The sequence below is a fragment of the Mobula hypostoma genome, chromosome 21, assembly GCF_963921235.1.
Source record: "Mobula hypostoma chromosome 21, sMobHyp1.1, whole genome shotgun sequence".
NCBI lineage: Eukaryota > Metazoa > Chordata > Chondrichthyes > Myliobatiformes > Myliobatidae > Mobula > Mobula hypostoma.
The window spans coordinates 41188090-41204639 of record NC_086117.1 but is presented as its reverse complement, the minus strand read 5'-3'; the positions used below and the strand labels follow the sequence as shown (position 1 = coordinate 41204639).

Sequence of the window (16550 nt, the reverse complement as noted above, 5' to 3'; positions counted from 1 at the left end):
GTTTCTTTTTAAACTGCATCCCTCAAATTGCCCTTGAGTTACTGCATACACAAGACACTTCAGATGCTGGAATCTGGAGTAATGTGCAAAACTCTGGCGGAACTCAGCAGGCCAAGCAGCATCAGTGGAGGGAATTGGAGAGTTGATGTTTCAGATCAAGGCCCTTCATCTGAACCCACTAAGTTCAACCAGTGTTTGTGTGTAACCTCTAGTTACTACCTACAAGGTCCCCATTAGAGTGGGGTGAAGTGTTTCCTATATGGTTTCTTTGTGGCTTTTAGTGTTATGCAAGCACCTTGAATAAGAAAGAAAGATGGTCCATTTCTGATGTCGTTCATTCTTTGCACTGATGACTCCGTTAGGATGGGTGCTGTTTTCACTTACTCGGGTGTGAGCTGGAGTTATCTGAACACATGGAAACCTGCTCAATATGAAATTACCATAGCTAATACTATGAATCATTATATCTGGCATATTTGGTTTACAAGTAAACACCTGCATTTTATAAACATGGTGTTCTGAAGTAGGGTGGTGTTCATAACAGAATATGAAATATGAATATGTCAGTGAGCAGTAATGATTGCTCTGGCTTATCATTCATTGGAAAGGGAAGTTTTATCCTTTGTTAGGTTTTATGTTAAAACAGTGACTGGAGAATATTAATTACATGTTTCTCTGTTTGGGTGGGAAATCTCTGAATCCTGTGGTCTCGCGTCTTCTTTACAGATCTAATTGGTAGGTAGCTAAACTGTAGGGCATCCTAATAATGACATTAAGTTTGATATGGAGTCCAGTGCAGTTTATTAGGTTGTGATAACATTGACAGATATTGCCATTTGTGTTTGCTCTTTACTGTGTATGGAATAAGGTAGATGATCTTGTAGCGCAGCTAGAGATTGGCAAGTATGACGTGGCATCACTGAGTCGTGGCTGAAAGAAGATCATAGTGTGGGGCTTAACATCCAAGAATACACATTGTATCAAAAGGACAGGCAAATGGGCAGAGAGGGTGGATTTGTTGGTTAAAAATGAAATCTGATCCTTAGATTATGTAAAATGCTTGTGGGTAGAGTTAAGAAACTGCAAGGGTAAAAAGAACCTGATGAAAGTTGTATACAGGCCTCCAAATAGTGGCCAGGATGTGGGCTACAAATTACAACAGGAGATTGAAAAGTCATAAAAAAGAGCAATGTTACAATAGTCATGGGGGATTTCAATATTGCAGGTAGATTGGGAAAATCAGGTTGGTGCTGGATCCTAAGAGAAGGAATTTGTAGAATGCCAACGAGATGGCTGTTAAGAGCATCTTGTGGTTGAGCTCACTAGGGAATTGGCAATTCATGGTTGGGTGTTAGGTAATGAACCAGAGTTGATTTGGGATCTCGAGGTAAAGGAACCTTAGGAGGCAGTGTTCATAATATGATTGAATTCACCCTGCAGTTTGTGAGGGAGAAAATAAAATCAGATGTATCAGTTTTACAGTGGAGTAAAGGAAACTGCAGAGGCATGAGCTAGCCAAATTTGCTTGGAAGGAGACACTAGCAGGGATGATGACAGAACGACAGTGGTTGGAGTTTCTGGGAGCAATTTGGAAAGTGCAGGATGGATTAATCCCAAAGAAGTATTCCAAAGCATGGATGAAGCAGCCACGGCTGACAAGGGAAGTCAAAAGTAACATAAAACCAAAAGAGAGGTCATATAATATAGTAAGAATCAGTACGAAGCTAAAGGATTGGGAAGCTTTTAAAAACCAACAGAAGGCAACTAAAAAAGCAACAAGAAAGAAAAGATAAAATATAAAGGTAAGCTAGCGAATAATTTCAAGGAGGATCCCAAAGGTGTTTTCAGATATATGAAGACTAAAAGAGGCAAGAGTGTTTATCAAGCTGCTGGAAGATGATGCTAGAGATGTAGTAATGGGGAACAAATAAATGGTGGGCAAACTCTTAAGTATTTTGCATCAGTCTTCGCTGTGGAAGACACTAGCAGTATGCCAGAAATTTGAGACCATCAAGGGGCTATAGTGAGCGTGGTTGCTATTATGAAGGTGAATGTGCTTGGGGAGGTAAAAGGTCTGAAGGTAAGTCACCTGGACCAGATGGTCTGCAACCTAAGTTTCTGAAAGAGGTAGCTGAAGAGATTGCAGAGACATTAGTAGTGATCTTTCAAGGATCACTATATTCTGGAATGGTTCCAGAGGACTGGAAAATAGCAACTGCTGCTCCACTCTTAAGAAATGAGGGAGGCAAAACACAGGAAATAATAGTTAACCTAACTTCAGTGTTTGGGAAGATGATGGAGTCCATTTATTGAGGTGAGGTTTTGAGTATTGGCACATGATAATAGGCTGAAGTCAGCATAGTTTTCTTTAGGGGAAGTCTTGCCTGACAAATCTGTTGGAATTTTTTGAGAAGTAACAGGCAGGATAGACAAAGGGGAGTCTGTGGGTGTTGCTCACTTGGATTTTTCAGAATGCCTTTGACAAGGTGCTGTAGCTGAGGCTGCTAAACAGGATAAGAGCCCGTGGCATTACAGGAACCATACTAGCATGGATAGAAGATTGGCTGACTGGCAGAGGGCAACGAGTAGGAATAAATGGGGCCTTTTCTGGTTGGAATGATAGAATATCGGAGCAGAATGGGCCAAATGACTGATTTCTGCTCCTTTGTCTTATGGTCTTTACAAATCTGTGGTGTCCTCTGCAGTTTGCCAGTGGCAAGTTGTATTCTTCGCTATTGATAAATAAGCTGAAGGTGGGGTAAGGAAAGTCAATGACATAAACAGCCAAGGGAAAACTTCATATGGAATTTCAGCCATGGACTAGGAATGGTATTCTTCCCCGGAATCAGAATTCTGTTTAAGATGCACTCCAGAGACTGAGGTTTTACCTTGGCTGATGCTTTAGTGCATTCCTGAGGATGTATAGTGGATTTAAAGGTGCCTTCTTTTTGGTAAGATGTGAAGCAGAGATCCTATCTGCTTTTTCTTTCTGCTTATGGCTACCTGGAGATGTAAGGAAATGGCAGCCACCTTGCACAAAAATTGCAGTGGAATAGTTGTGTAGGTGGTAGGCTAAATGATCAGGAAAGAGCAGCAGGTTGATGTAGATTGCCCCTGGCTTTCCAAAGTGGAGCCGCAATTCATAAAGCCAGCAGGATGTTTGATTACAAGATTTATCAAGACTGATCCTTGATGTTATCAAGAATCCTTTGGTGTCAATATGGAGAAGTATCATTGTGTGCTGAAGTACAGGATCCTGAGGTATTCATTTTGTCAAGGGAGGGCCAATGCAGTTCGCAGCAAGCACATTTCAATGACTGAGAAAGCTGACATATGGGAAGTCTCTGCTTTCATTCAATTTGCTCATCTTTTTTTGATTCTTCTTGTAGGACAACTGCAACAGGGTGTGCACCGATACAGATTCCGAAAGAGAGACAAAGTGATGTTTTATGGACGAAAGATCATGAGAAAGGTAATTTGGTATAGTCTTCAAACAACAAAAGGGTTTAAAAATGGACTGTATGTTTATTTGGAGATGTGAGTTTCCTGCTGCTGGTATCTGGATCAACAAACAATGTGCAGAAGAAACTTGACAGGATTGGGGGCCTTATAGATTTGTTGTTATCTTTGAGTTCTTGGTTCTGATGCAGGATTTCAACCTGAACATCAACTCCTTTTGTCCCACAGATGCTCCTCAACTGCAGAGTTATTCCAGCAAATAGCTTGTTGTATATTTATATTTGATCCTTTGAATATTAACCACCGTTCCCTTTCTCATGCCTTTTGACGTCAATTCCCCTACTGGCTTATCGGTCAGTAATGCTGCTGTCATACCTATTGCACGCGGATGCCGTTGCTATCATTGTGGGTGATTTGTACCAGGCCAGCTTGAACAAGTTTCTGAAAAACTACCACCAACATATCACCTGCGGAACTACAGGAGCCAACATACTTGACCACTGTCATATCACCATCAGGAACACTTACTGTGCCATCCTGTGCCCACACTTTGGAAAGTCCGATCACATGGCTTTTCTACTTCTCCTGGCATATAGGCAGAAACTAAAGACCATAGCACCAGTGACGAGAACCAAGAAGGTATGGTCAAGGGAGGTGAAAGAGCACTTACAGGGCTGCTTTGAGTCGGTGGGCTTGTCAATTTTCAGTGATTCACCTTTGAATCTGAATGAATATGCCACAGTTGTCACCAACTTCATCAAGACCTCTGTGGATGAGTGTGTGGTAGGGCACTGAAAACCCGTGCCAACCAACTGGCAGGTGGGTAAGAAGGACATCTTGAATCAGTGCTACAGTCGGTAGTTCCTGGTTACTTCAAAAGGGTGATTATCATACTCCTGCCCAAGAGCAGGGTGAGCTGCCTGAATGCCTATTGCCCATATGCACTCATATCTACTGTTTGAAGTGCTTTGAGAGGTTGGTGATGGCTAGAATCAACTCCTGCCTAAGCAAGGACCTGGACCACACGGCTGCAGTCTCACTGGCTCTCCATTCAGCCTTGGATCATCTGAACAGTAGCAATACCTATGTCAGGCTGCTGTTTATTGATTACAGCTCAGTGCTCAACACAATCACCCCTTCAGTACTAATCAACAAGCTCGAAATCTTGGGCCTCTGTACCTGCCTCTGCACCTCCCCCTGTAAATGGATCCTTGACTTCTTCACCTGGAGACCACAGCTCAGTGCTGATTGGAAATTACATGTCCTCATCACTGGCAATCAACACTGATGCACCTCGAGGATGTGTGCTTAGCCCATTGCTCTATTCTCTCTACACCCATGACTGTGTGGCTAGGCACAGCTCAAATGCCATCTATAAACTTGCCAGACACACCTGTTGGCAGAATTTCAGATAGTAATGAGGTGGTGTACAGGAGCGAGATGAATCAGCTGGTTGAGTGTTGTCGCCACAACAACTTCGTACTTGACGTCAGTAAGACCAAAGAGTTGATTGTGGACTTTGTGAAGGGGAAGTCGAGGGAACATCAGTCCTCATCGAGGGATCAGCATTAGAAAGGGCGAGCAGGTTCAAGTTTCTGGGTGTCAACATCTTTGAAGATCCATCCTGGGTCTAACATATTGATGCAACTACAAAGAAGGCACAACATCGGCTATATTTCATTAGGAGCTTGAGGAGAATTGGTATGTCACCAAAAACACTTGCAAATCTCTACGGCTGTACCATGGACAGCATTCTAACTGATTGCATCACCTTCTGGTATGAAGGGGCTTCTGCAAAGGATCAGAAAAAGCTGCATAAAGTTGTAAGCTGCCAGCTCCATTGTGGGCACTAACCTCCCCAGCACTGAGGACATCTTCGTGACAGCATTCGTCATGAGGGACCCCCCAGCTCCCAGGACATGCTCTTATTATTGCTACCATCAGAGAGGAGGTACAGGAGCCTGAAGACACACACTCTGTTTAAGGGACAGCTTTTTCCCCTCTGCCATCAGATTCTGAATGGACAATGAAATATATAAGTATATAAGGTGTGTCCAGTTTGCCCCCTGTAAGAGAGCCAGCCTTTCTCAACAGTTTATTGAGTCTGTTGGCATCACCCATGCTGATGCCATTGCCCCAGCACACCACCACATAGAAGATTGTACTGGTGACACAGACTGGTAGAACATGCGAAGGAGAGGCCTGCATACTCTAAAGGACCTCAATCTCCTCAGAAAGTAGAGGCGACTGACCCCTTTTGTACACAGCCTTTGTGTTGATGCTTCACTCAAGTCTGTCATCCAGGTGCAACTCCGGATACTTGTAGGTCCTCATCACATCCATGTCCTCACAGTCAATAGTAACAGTCTTCCTAAAGTCCATCACCATCTCCTTTGTCTTACTGATGATGAACTGCAGCTGGTTCAGCTTGCACCATTTGATAAAGTCCTCCACCAGGGCCCTGTGTTCATCCTCCTGTCCTGTCTTTATACACCCAACTATTGCTGAGTCAACAGAGAATTTCTGCAGGTGATATGACTCAGTTTGTAAAGTTTTATCATGTATTGCAATGCACTGCTGCAGCATAACAGCAAATTTCACAATGTATGCTAGCGATAATAAATCCTAATTCTGATTGCTGTGCGGCTTTGCATTGGATCTGAACATGTATTGTGGGAGAGACCACTTGTTCTATTTTTTATACCTCTTGGGCCTTGAGTTGGGTGTGAGTTAAACAGTGATTGTAACGTGGTTTAAGTTGGATGTTAACTACGTGTACCAAAGTGAGAAACTATGCCACAGCATTTGGATGCCTTGCAATGAAATATGAATTCAGCAGCTATATTTCATCATGAGTTTGAGGAGATTTGGTTTGTCACCTGAAACACTCAGACTTGCACAGATGTACAGAGAGCATTCTGACTGGCTACATCACTGTCTGGTATGGAGAGGTGGGAGGAGTCTACTGAACAGGATTGCAGCAAGCTGCAGAGAGTTGTAAACTTAGTCAGCTCCATCATGTAGTATCCAAGACATCTTTGTGGTGCCTCAGGGAAGAGCCTTTCATGATCAGGACCCCCACCACCTGGACGTACCCTCTTCTCATTGTTACCATCAGGAAGGAGGTGCAGAAGCCTGAAGGCACACACTCAATGATTCAGGAACAGCTTCTTCCCCTCTGCCATCAGATTTCTAAATGGACATTGAACTCATGAACACTACCCTTTTAAAAAATGTCTGTTTTTTGTACTAATCTTAATTTAACTATTTAGTATAGATATATACACTTACTGTAATTCAGTTTTTTGTTTATTGGTAATGAAATGCATTGTACTGCTGCTGCAAAGTTAACAAATTTCACAACGTAAGCCAGCGATACTAAACCTGATTCCGATTCTGATTGAGAAAGATTCCAGTATGTGATGAAGTGCAGATATCCTGGTACTATCTCAGTTCTACCAGAGGATGGCGCTTGATCCTCATAAATGAGCTTAAATTTAGTTTTATTTGCTAAGCGAAACTGTGGAGAAATGTTGACAAATTAGGCTGGAATGCTGCACTTATCTTGTCAGGTTGTTTTCAACAATATCTCCAAAGAGTTTCACCGGTCTCAATTTTGTGAATGAGTTTTGAAGTTTTGTTTTTGGATGGGATTGAGTGTTGGCTTGTGAAGTTATCTTGGATTTTTCCCTTTTTTTTATCTTGTGTTGTGTGGGATACCTTACTGATCTGGAATAGTTGCCTGCTAGCCAGCACCTTCTCATCATGGCAGTGATGCCATTGTGCTTGCTGTTGGACTGCTGAATTCACAATGGAGTCCAGAAGCCTCTCTCTTCAGTACAACCACACAATATAATAAGCACTGTATCAGGCAGTGGGTGGACCTGCATGTCCCTGTGTGAGAGGTGGGTGCTGCTTGGGACTAATAGCATTGTGGTTGGATGGGTATGGGACAAAGTTTAATACCCACTTTGCCTATTGAAACCAGATCTTGCATTGTAGATATAACCCTTACCCCCCACTTGCCCAGTCACTCATCCCCTTATCTCCCCTCCCCCACCGCCCCAAGTGACCTTAAGCATTAATACAGAATGGATAGAGTTATTGTCAGTCTGTTTCAAAGAGGGAGCTAAACTCTTGTGAATGATTCTCCAAGGTAATGCATATGGATTGGACCAGGAGTGGGTGGGTGAAGAAGCCTTGGTCTTTGCTCACATGCCACCTCCATCTGTCCTGGATGTTCTTCAGGACTGGAGTCCCCGTCCCACCGCAAACTGATTCTGACATTCTGGGATAGGGAAGGGAGAGGATTGGGTAGTACAAAACTCATTGACTTGCTTTTGCTCTTTTAGCCCACCCCTGTGTGAATGCTGGGTCCTGACAACAACTTTGGTACATCAGGAACCATGAACAGCTCCCCCCTGCTGCCCTGTCGCGATGGCCTGGAGATTCCCGATAGTGATCTGCTGAGTAGACCATGGTCAGAAGGTCCGGCTCAGAGAGTGAGTTTGCCGCTCTGGCCACATCCCAGGGTGAAAAGGGAAATGCAGTTGTTGTCTGCAGTAATGACCACTGGCTCTTTGTTAAGTGCTCACAACAACTCGCGTAGTAGACGTCCAGTAATCTGATACCTTTGGGACTTTGCTGCCAGCTTGCAGATTTCTCAGACTAATGGTATTACTTGAACAGACTTTTATTTCACTTTTCATTTAAAATATGTCACATAGTTTTTTTTTCAGTGAACCTGGCGAATGTAAAGGGAGCCACAGTGAGTTGAAGAGGGACTACCAGCTTGTTTGTTTCAGCTCATTAAACAGACTGAGGCTTACAAGGATTGTGACCGCACAGACAGCTCTCACAGCAGACTCTAGCTCCAGCTGTAATCATATCCATGTTTGTGACCCCCAGTGTCCCCAAGTGCAACCCCAACTCTCAGTAATAGCACAGCCTACTTCAGGGAAATGTGGGTCTGTATGTATCGAGGAGCTGGTGAACCAATGAGTGAGTCAGATGCTGAAACATAAGAATTTCGAAACCAGTGAGATACCAGGTTATTGGAGTTTTTCTGTACCATGAAGTTTATGCGAAGAAGTAAGGAGTTGGAATTTCTTTCAGCCACCTCCATTTTTCTCCTGTGCCATCTGTATTAATTTCTTTATACACTGTTCCTCTCTTCACTTATACTGAACACAGAGGGTCAGGGTTACCTTATTTGGGATGGGGCATCACTTGGGTATTTCGAGCACTGTTGGGATTTATGATGCAAGGAAGGTATTTGAATGTTTCATAGTCCTGGTCATATAAGCTGGATGTTCTGAACTTGTCTTTCAACCTTTTTGGACGTAGTTACAAGTTAAAGGATTGATTTGTTTAAAAGTCAGGTAATAACATTTCTATTTGCAGAAAGTTATGAATGGCTAGACTTCTCTACCCCAGCGTGCTGTGGAAGCTTGAGTATTTAAAAAGAAATATATTTTTTGAAAGGTTGGGGTTTGAAAGCTCTAGGGACCTGAGAGAGAGGAGGAGTTGAAACCTGGAGTACATCTGCAATGCCATTGAATGGCAAGACAGACTGAGGCGTGGAGACCCACTCCTCTTTTGTGTTCTTGGGATCTTCTTGTGTTCCATGAACAAGGATACTACTAACCACCAATTACTTGGATCATGGGGATCTTTTAAACTGTGTAAATGGATTCTTTCCTGAGTTGCATGTTTTGAACTGTCATGAAAGGTGGTTTCAAACAGGGCAGATGATTCAGGACACTTGGATTGCTGCCTATAATCTACATTATTTTAAATTCCAGGTGAAGCTGTCTACCTCATCATTGGTTGGGAACAATGTGCCTCGTCAGAGATTGAGGAAGAGGCAGAAGGTACTGAACCTGGCTAGAAGGTACTCTCAGTGTACATTGTTTTAGTATAATTATCTATTCTGATGAAATAGAGGGCCAGAAATGGTGAATTTCTTCATTGTCCGTGGCAATATTATGGTCTTCTTTCCTATCAGCTGTGAAGAGATTCCTGCATCTGTTAGAACAAATAAAGTGACACCACTGATTCTTAAAAAAAATAGGCACTTATTCACCTCCTAATTTGGGATATCTTTGAAGCATGATTTTTGAAATGGCTTACTTTTAGCTCACCCTAGATTGTGTAGACTTTCCTTATACTTTGAGGTTTCCAGTCCCAGCAATCTTAAGGTAAATTTCCTCAGCACCATCCAGTCCACTTGCAGTTCTCCTGCATTGTATGGTGACCATATGCAGTACTCAGTGTAGATTAGTTACTCTTGTACGTGCTCCTTGCCTAACCTCCCTGTACCTATATTCTGTATTCAGGCTAGTGAAGGAAATTCTCCTGTAAGCATTTTTTTTAAAAAACCATCTTATTGTTTGGTTGGCATATGCTTTGCCCTTTTTTTACACTCAATAACAATGCACTAAGTCTAAATTCCCCTACCGTATTGTGTCTTCTCAAAAGCATTCTGTCAAACTTGTCTGGATTAAATTCTTTGTGCTACTTTTCTGCTTTATGGACCTGATCATCTATATCTTCCTGCAGTCTAAAGCTTTGCTCCTCTCTATCATATAGCAGCTGTTTATTTTACCTTTTGCCAAATTTTCGTCATGTTTGATGTATTTTGATTAGTTCGGTACTGGACAATACAGAATGCAAGGGACAAAATAGTCTGTGAAACCCCAGAGGTAACAACCTTAGAGACAAAAATTATCTCTCAACCCCTTGCCCCTTTCATCCTGACACTAATCCAGGTTTGGATCCAATTTGGCATCTGCCTTTGATTCATGGACTTTAACTGGTCTGCCTGCTTTAAACTTTATAAAAGCTTTGCTAAAATCCTTGTAGTTTACATCCGACACACTGTCCTCAGTGACTTTCCTCATTGCCTCAAAAATAAGTACTGTTCCTCAGTAATCGTCTCTTAATGAAAGTTCAGACTTTAAATTACAATAATTTTCCACCCTCTGAAATTAAACCAACTAGCCTGGAATTAATTTATCTTTCCTCATTGTTTTTTCAAACAGTATAATGCTTGCTGTTTTTCCAATTTTTTGGCACTGCTGTAGTTCTAAATAATTGACATACAGTATTGTGCTGAGAAATCTATGCAGTTTCATTCTTTGCTTTTAAATAGACTGGGGTATATTTCATGCTGGCCTGTTGAGTTATTTGTTTTCAGAAAATGCCAAATATTTTAATTCTTCCTCTTTTACAATGATTATTATATTTAACTTTTGCACTTGGTTTGTTGTGACTGTGATATTGGCAACTCCCTCTGTTTTATGGGCAGTCTCAAGATTCAAGATTGTGTAATATCATTTCTAGCTCACAAGTGTAAAGGAGAACAAAATAATTGTTACTTCTGATCCAATGCAGTGCAAACAGCACTAAGGTATAGAATACAATCATAACAAAACACAATAAATATAAATACATAAGATATCTTACTTACATATGGTTGCAAGAAAAATTTTGTGAACCCTTTGCGATTACTCGGTTCTCCATTAATTAGTCATAAAATATGGTCTAATCTTCATCTAAATCACAATAATAGAGAAGCACACAATCTGTCTAAACTAATAACATACAAACAGTTGTACATTTCATGTCTTTATTGAGCACATTGTTTAATCATTCACAGTCCAGGCCAGAAAAAGTACGTGAACCCTTGTACTTAATAACTAGTAGAACCTCCTTTAGTAGCAAGAACCTCCCTCTAACGTTTCCTGTAGCTGCACAATGGAGAGGAGGAATTTTAGACCATTCCTTCATACAAAACTGTTTCAGTTCATCAATATTTCCGGATACCTTGCATAAACAGCTCTCTTCACGTCATGCCACAGCATCTCAATTGTATTGAGGTCTGGATCCTGACTTGGCCATTCCAAAACACAAGTTATCTTCTTAAACCATTCTGTTGTTGATTTACTCTTGTGTTTCCAATCGTTGTCTTGTTGCATCATCCATCTTCTATTGAGCTTCAGATTGTGGACTGACATTCTCCTGTAAAATGTCTTGATAGAATTTTGAAGTCATTGTTCTCTCAACGATTGCAAGCTGTCCAGGCCCTGAGGCAGCAAAGCAGTACCAAAACATGATGCTCCTTCCACCATGCATCACAGTTGGGATAGAGTATACATTTCTCTCAAAGAGTTCAAGTTTTGTCTCATCTTTCCACAGAACATTGTACCAGAAGTGTTGTGGAACATCCAGATAGTCTTTTGCAAACTTGAGATCGAAACATAGAAAACCTACAGCACAATTCAGGCCCTTCGGCCCACAATGCTGTGCCGAAGATGTATGTACTTAAAAATTACCTAAGGTTACCCATAACCCTCTAGTTTTCTAAGCTCCATGTACCTATCCAGGAGTCTCTTAAAAGACCCTATCGTATCTGCCTCCACCACCGTCTCCGGCAGCCCATTCCATGCACTAACCACTCTCTGCGTTTAATAAAGAAAACTTACCCCTGATATCTCCTCTATACCTACTTCCAAGCACCTTATAACAGTGCCCTCTGGTGTTAGCCGTTTCAGCCCTGGGAAAAAGCTTCTGACTATCCACACGATCAATGCCTCTCATCTCCTTAAGCACATCCGTCAGGTCACCTCTCATCCTCCGTCGCTCCAAGGAGAAAAGGCCGAGTTCACTCAACCTATTCTCATAAGGCATGCTCCCCAATCCAGGCAACATCCTTGTAAATCTCCTCTGCACCCTTTCTATAGTTTCCACATCCTTCCTATGGTGAGGTGACCAGAACTGAGCACAGTACTGTAAGTGGGGCCTGACCAGGGTCCAATATAGCTGTAACATTACCTCTTGGCTTTTAACCTCAGTCCCATGCTTGATAAGGCCAATGGCCACTGTATGGCTTCTTAACCACAGAGTCAACCTGCGCAGCAGCTTTGAGTGTCCTATGGACTCAGACCCCAAGATCCCTTTGATCCTCCACACTGCCAAGAGTCTTACCATTAATACTATATTCTGCCATCATATTTGACCTACCAAAATGAACCACCTCACATTTATCTGGGTTGAACTCCATCTGCCACTTCTCAGCCCAGTTTTGCATCCTATCGATGTCCTGCTGTAACCTCTGACAGCCTTCCACACTATCCACAACACCCCCAGCCTTTGTGTCACCAGCAAATTTACTAACCCATCCCTCCACTTCCTCATCCAGGTCACTTACAAAAATCACAAAGAGAAGGGGTCCCAGAACAGATCCCTGAGGCACACCACTGGTCACTGGCCTCCATGCAGAATATGACCCATCTACAACCACTCTTTGCCTTCTGTGAGCAAGCCAATTCTGGATCCACAAAGCAATGTCCTCTTGGATCCCATGCCTCCTTACTTTCTCAATAAGCCTTGCATGGGGTACCTTATCAAATGCTTTGCTGAAATCCATATACACTACATCTACTGCTCTACCTTCATCAATGTGTTTACTCACATCCTCAAATAATTCAATCAGGCTCCTAAGGCATGACCTGCCTTTGACAAAGCCATGCTGACTATTCCTAATCATATTATGCCTCTCCAAATGTTCGTAAATCCTGCCACTCAGGATCTTTTCCATCGACTTATCAACCACTGAAGTAAGACTCACTGGTTTATAATTTCCTGAGCTAAATTGGACAGCTATATGGACAGGAAAGGAATGGAGGGTTATGGGCTGAGTGCAGGTCAGTGGGACTAGGTAAGAGCAAGAGTTCAGCACGGACTAGAAGGGCTGAGATGGCCTGTTTCTGTGCTGTAATTGTTATATGGTTATGGTTATCTGCAACCCTCCAATCCACCAGAACCTCTCCTGTCCCCATTGATGATGCAAAGATCATTGCCAGAGGCTCAGCAATCTCCTCCCTTGCCTCCCACAGTAGCCTGGGGTACATCTCATCTGGCCCCAGAGACTTATCCAACTTGATGTTTTCCAAAAGCTCCAGCACATCCTCTTTCTTAATGTTTATATGCTCAATCTTTTCAATCCGCTGTAAGTCATTCCTACAATCGCCAAGATCCTTTCCCGTAGTGAATACTGAAGCAAAGTATTCATTAAGTGCTATCTCTTCTGGTTCCATACACACTTCTCCACCGTTACATTTGATTGGTGCTATTCTCTCATGTCTTATCCTCTTGCTCTTCACATACTTGTAGAATGCCTTGGGGTTTTCCTTAATCCTGCTTGCCAAGGCCTTCTCATGGCCCCTTCTGGCTCTCCTGATTTCATTCTTAAGCTCCTTCCTGCTAGTCTTATAATCTTCTAGATCTCTGTCATTACCTAGTTTTTTGAACCTTTCGTAAGCTCTTCTTTTCATCTTGACTAGATTTACAACAGCCTTTGTACACCGTGGTTCCTGTACCCTACCATCCTTTCCCTGTCTTATTGGAGATGTGCAGCAATATTTTTTGTTTGTCCTTCCATGAACACTGCTATTGTTCAGTGTTTTTCTTATAGTGGACACATGAACAGAGATTTTATCGAGTTCTAGAGATTTCTACGGGTCTTTGCTGTTACACTTAGGTTCCTTTTCACCTCCTTCAGCATTGATTGATTGGAGCACCTGATTCCAAATAGCTTTTGTAGAAGACATTACCCCAGAGGTTCATGTACTGTTTTGAACCTAAACTGTGATTGTTTAAACGGTGTACTTAGTATTGACGAGAAGTAATACAATTGTTTGTGTGTTATTAGTTTAGGCAGATTGCGTTTGTCTATTATTGTGACTTAGATGAACCTCAGACCACATTTTATGAGTAATTAATGCAGAAAACCAAATAATTACAAAGGGTTCACAAACTTTTTTTTGCAACTGTAGATTGACTGCATGTCCATAAATATTCAGTGAAAACCTTGTACATATCCTCTGCCTCCACACATGATAACTTCTCTGAAAATGTTCATTTGATCTAATAGCACAGATTTGTAGATTAGAAATACTTATAGCGATCTACAGTACTAAACAGTACTAATTATCTCCGGAGGTTAAGTGTTAAATAATTTCACTGACGGGACTTCGAGAGTCATTTGATTAATTCCCTTGCTCTCAGCTGATGTTCAGGCCGAAGATCGAAGATTGAATGCAAGTTATTGATGTTTTGAAAGTTGGCTATGGTAAGAGATATTGGTCAGGTACTCCAGTTTGCAGATGATTCAAGTACTTGTGTTGGAGCTGCAGCTGACCACTGTGACTTTGATGTTGATGTATAAAAACATGTACTCACACCAATTGAATTGGGGGAGGTAGTTTTATGGATAAGTTCATGGAATGCATTTGAGATAGTTTTCTAGAGCAATGCTTTGTGGACCTAACGGGGGATTGGTCTATTTTGGATCATGTGTGTTATGAGGCAGAAATAAATAATAGAGGGCTTTAACTGTCTGTTCTTTGCTCTGGTTATTCACATATGTCTTAACAAAGAGACTGATTGTAACACATTCATGTCTGCTGATGATACAGTTGATGTATGAGGAGAATACATTCTGCGGAAAGATTTGGAAAGAGTGAGCCAGCAAAAATATGGCAGATGGAAAGGAGTGAGAGATTCTGTGAGTTTCCTGAAGAAAGACGGTAAAGTACTTAAATGGTGTGAGGTGAGTGGAATTGGGATGAAAATATTGGCATGGGTAGAGAACTGGTTAACAGACTGGAAGCAAAGAGTTATAATAAGCTAGTTGGCAAACTGTGACTAATGGGTTCAGCAGGGATCTATGCTTCGGTCCGAGGAGCACATGGTCTATAATACAACTTCACTGAGGGGATCAAATGTTGTATCAAGTTATTTGATGTTTCAAAATTAAGTAGGATTATGAGTACTGAGGAGGCTGTAAAGAGGATATCAATGAGCTAAGTAAGTGGGTGAAAATGTGCCTGATCGGTGTGAGCACGTAACAGAAAAGTAGAGATTGTTTTTTTTAAATTGGTGACAGGTTGGATAATGCTGACAATCAAAGGGACATATCCTCATACACAAATAACTGAAAACAAATGTGCAGTTACAGGGCAAATGTTATTTCGGCTTTTACTATGAGGGGATTTAAGTAGAAGGGTAAAGCTGCCTGATTGCAATTACTGTATGTAGGGCCTTGGTGAAATTAAGTGCAATCACTCAAGTCGAGTATGATATTCTCCTGAGGGGGCATCTTTTGGTGGGTCCTCATGTTCTTTAGAGGCTGATATGCGATCCACATATTCTGTTGCAATGTGGGCAAGAGTAAGTGGTGGCTGTAGTTAATGGTCGGGTCTTTGTCATTGAGCTTGCTAGGGGATCAGCTATACTGGATTGGGTGTTATGTAATGAACCCGAGGTGATTAGAGAGCTTCAGGTAAAAGATCCCTTAAGAGGCAGTGATCACAATGTGATTGAGTTCAACTTGAAATTTGATAGAGAGAAAGTAAAATTAGACATAGCAGTATTTCACTAGAGTAAAGGAAATTACACTGGTATGAGAGAGGAGTTGGCCAAAGTAAATTGGAAGGAGATGCTGGCAGGGATGACAGCAGAGCAGCGATGACGTGAGTTTCTGGGAAAAATGAGGAAGGTGTAGGATAGCTGGATTCCAAAAATGAAGAAATACTCAAATGGCAAAATAGTACAACCATGGCTGACAAGGGAAGTCAAAGCTAATGTAAAAGCAAAAGAAAGGGCATACAACAAAGCAAAAATTAGTGGTAAGTGGGTAAAAGATGAAATATGAAAGCAAACTAGCAAACAATATCAAAGTGGATAGTAAAAGCTTTTACAAGTATGTAAACAAAATAAGAGAGATGAGAGTGGATATAGGACTGCTAGAAAATGAATCTGGAGAAATAAGAACAGGGGCCAAAGAGATAGCAGATGAACTAAATGAGTATTTTGCATCAGTTTTCACTGTGGAGGACACTAGCAGTGTGCCAGATGTCGAAGGGTGTGAGGGAAGAGAAGTGGGTGCAGTTACTATTGCAAATGAGAAGGTGCTCAAAAATCTGAAAGACCTGGGGGTACATGTCACCCGGACCAGATGAACTGCACCCTAGGGTTCTGAAAAAGCTAGCGGTAGAGATTGTGGAGGCAAGAATTTCAAGAATCAG

General features: G+C 41.8%; 1 protein-coding gene across 2 annotated transcripts in view; it reads left to right on the top strand.

The window, feature by feature from the left end:
• Positions 1-16550, top strand: part of pnpla7b (patatin-like phospholipase domain containing 7b) — a 334759-nt gene that overhangs the window by 37045 nt on the left and 281164 nt on the right. For both annotated transcript variants that reach the window (XM_063073811.1, XM_063073810.1), the window contains exons 5-6: positions 3390-3472; positions 9264-9352. In XM_063073811.1, coding sequence (XP_062929881.1) covers positions 3390-3472; positions 9264-9352 — 172 coding nt within the window. The remainder of the gene's footprint in view (positions 1-3389; positions 3473-9263; positions 9353-16550) is intronic.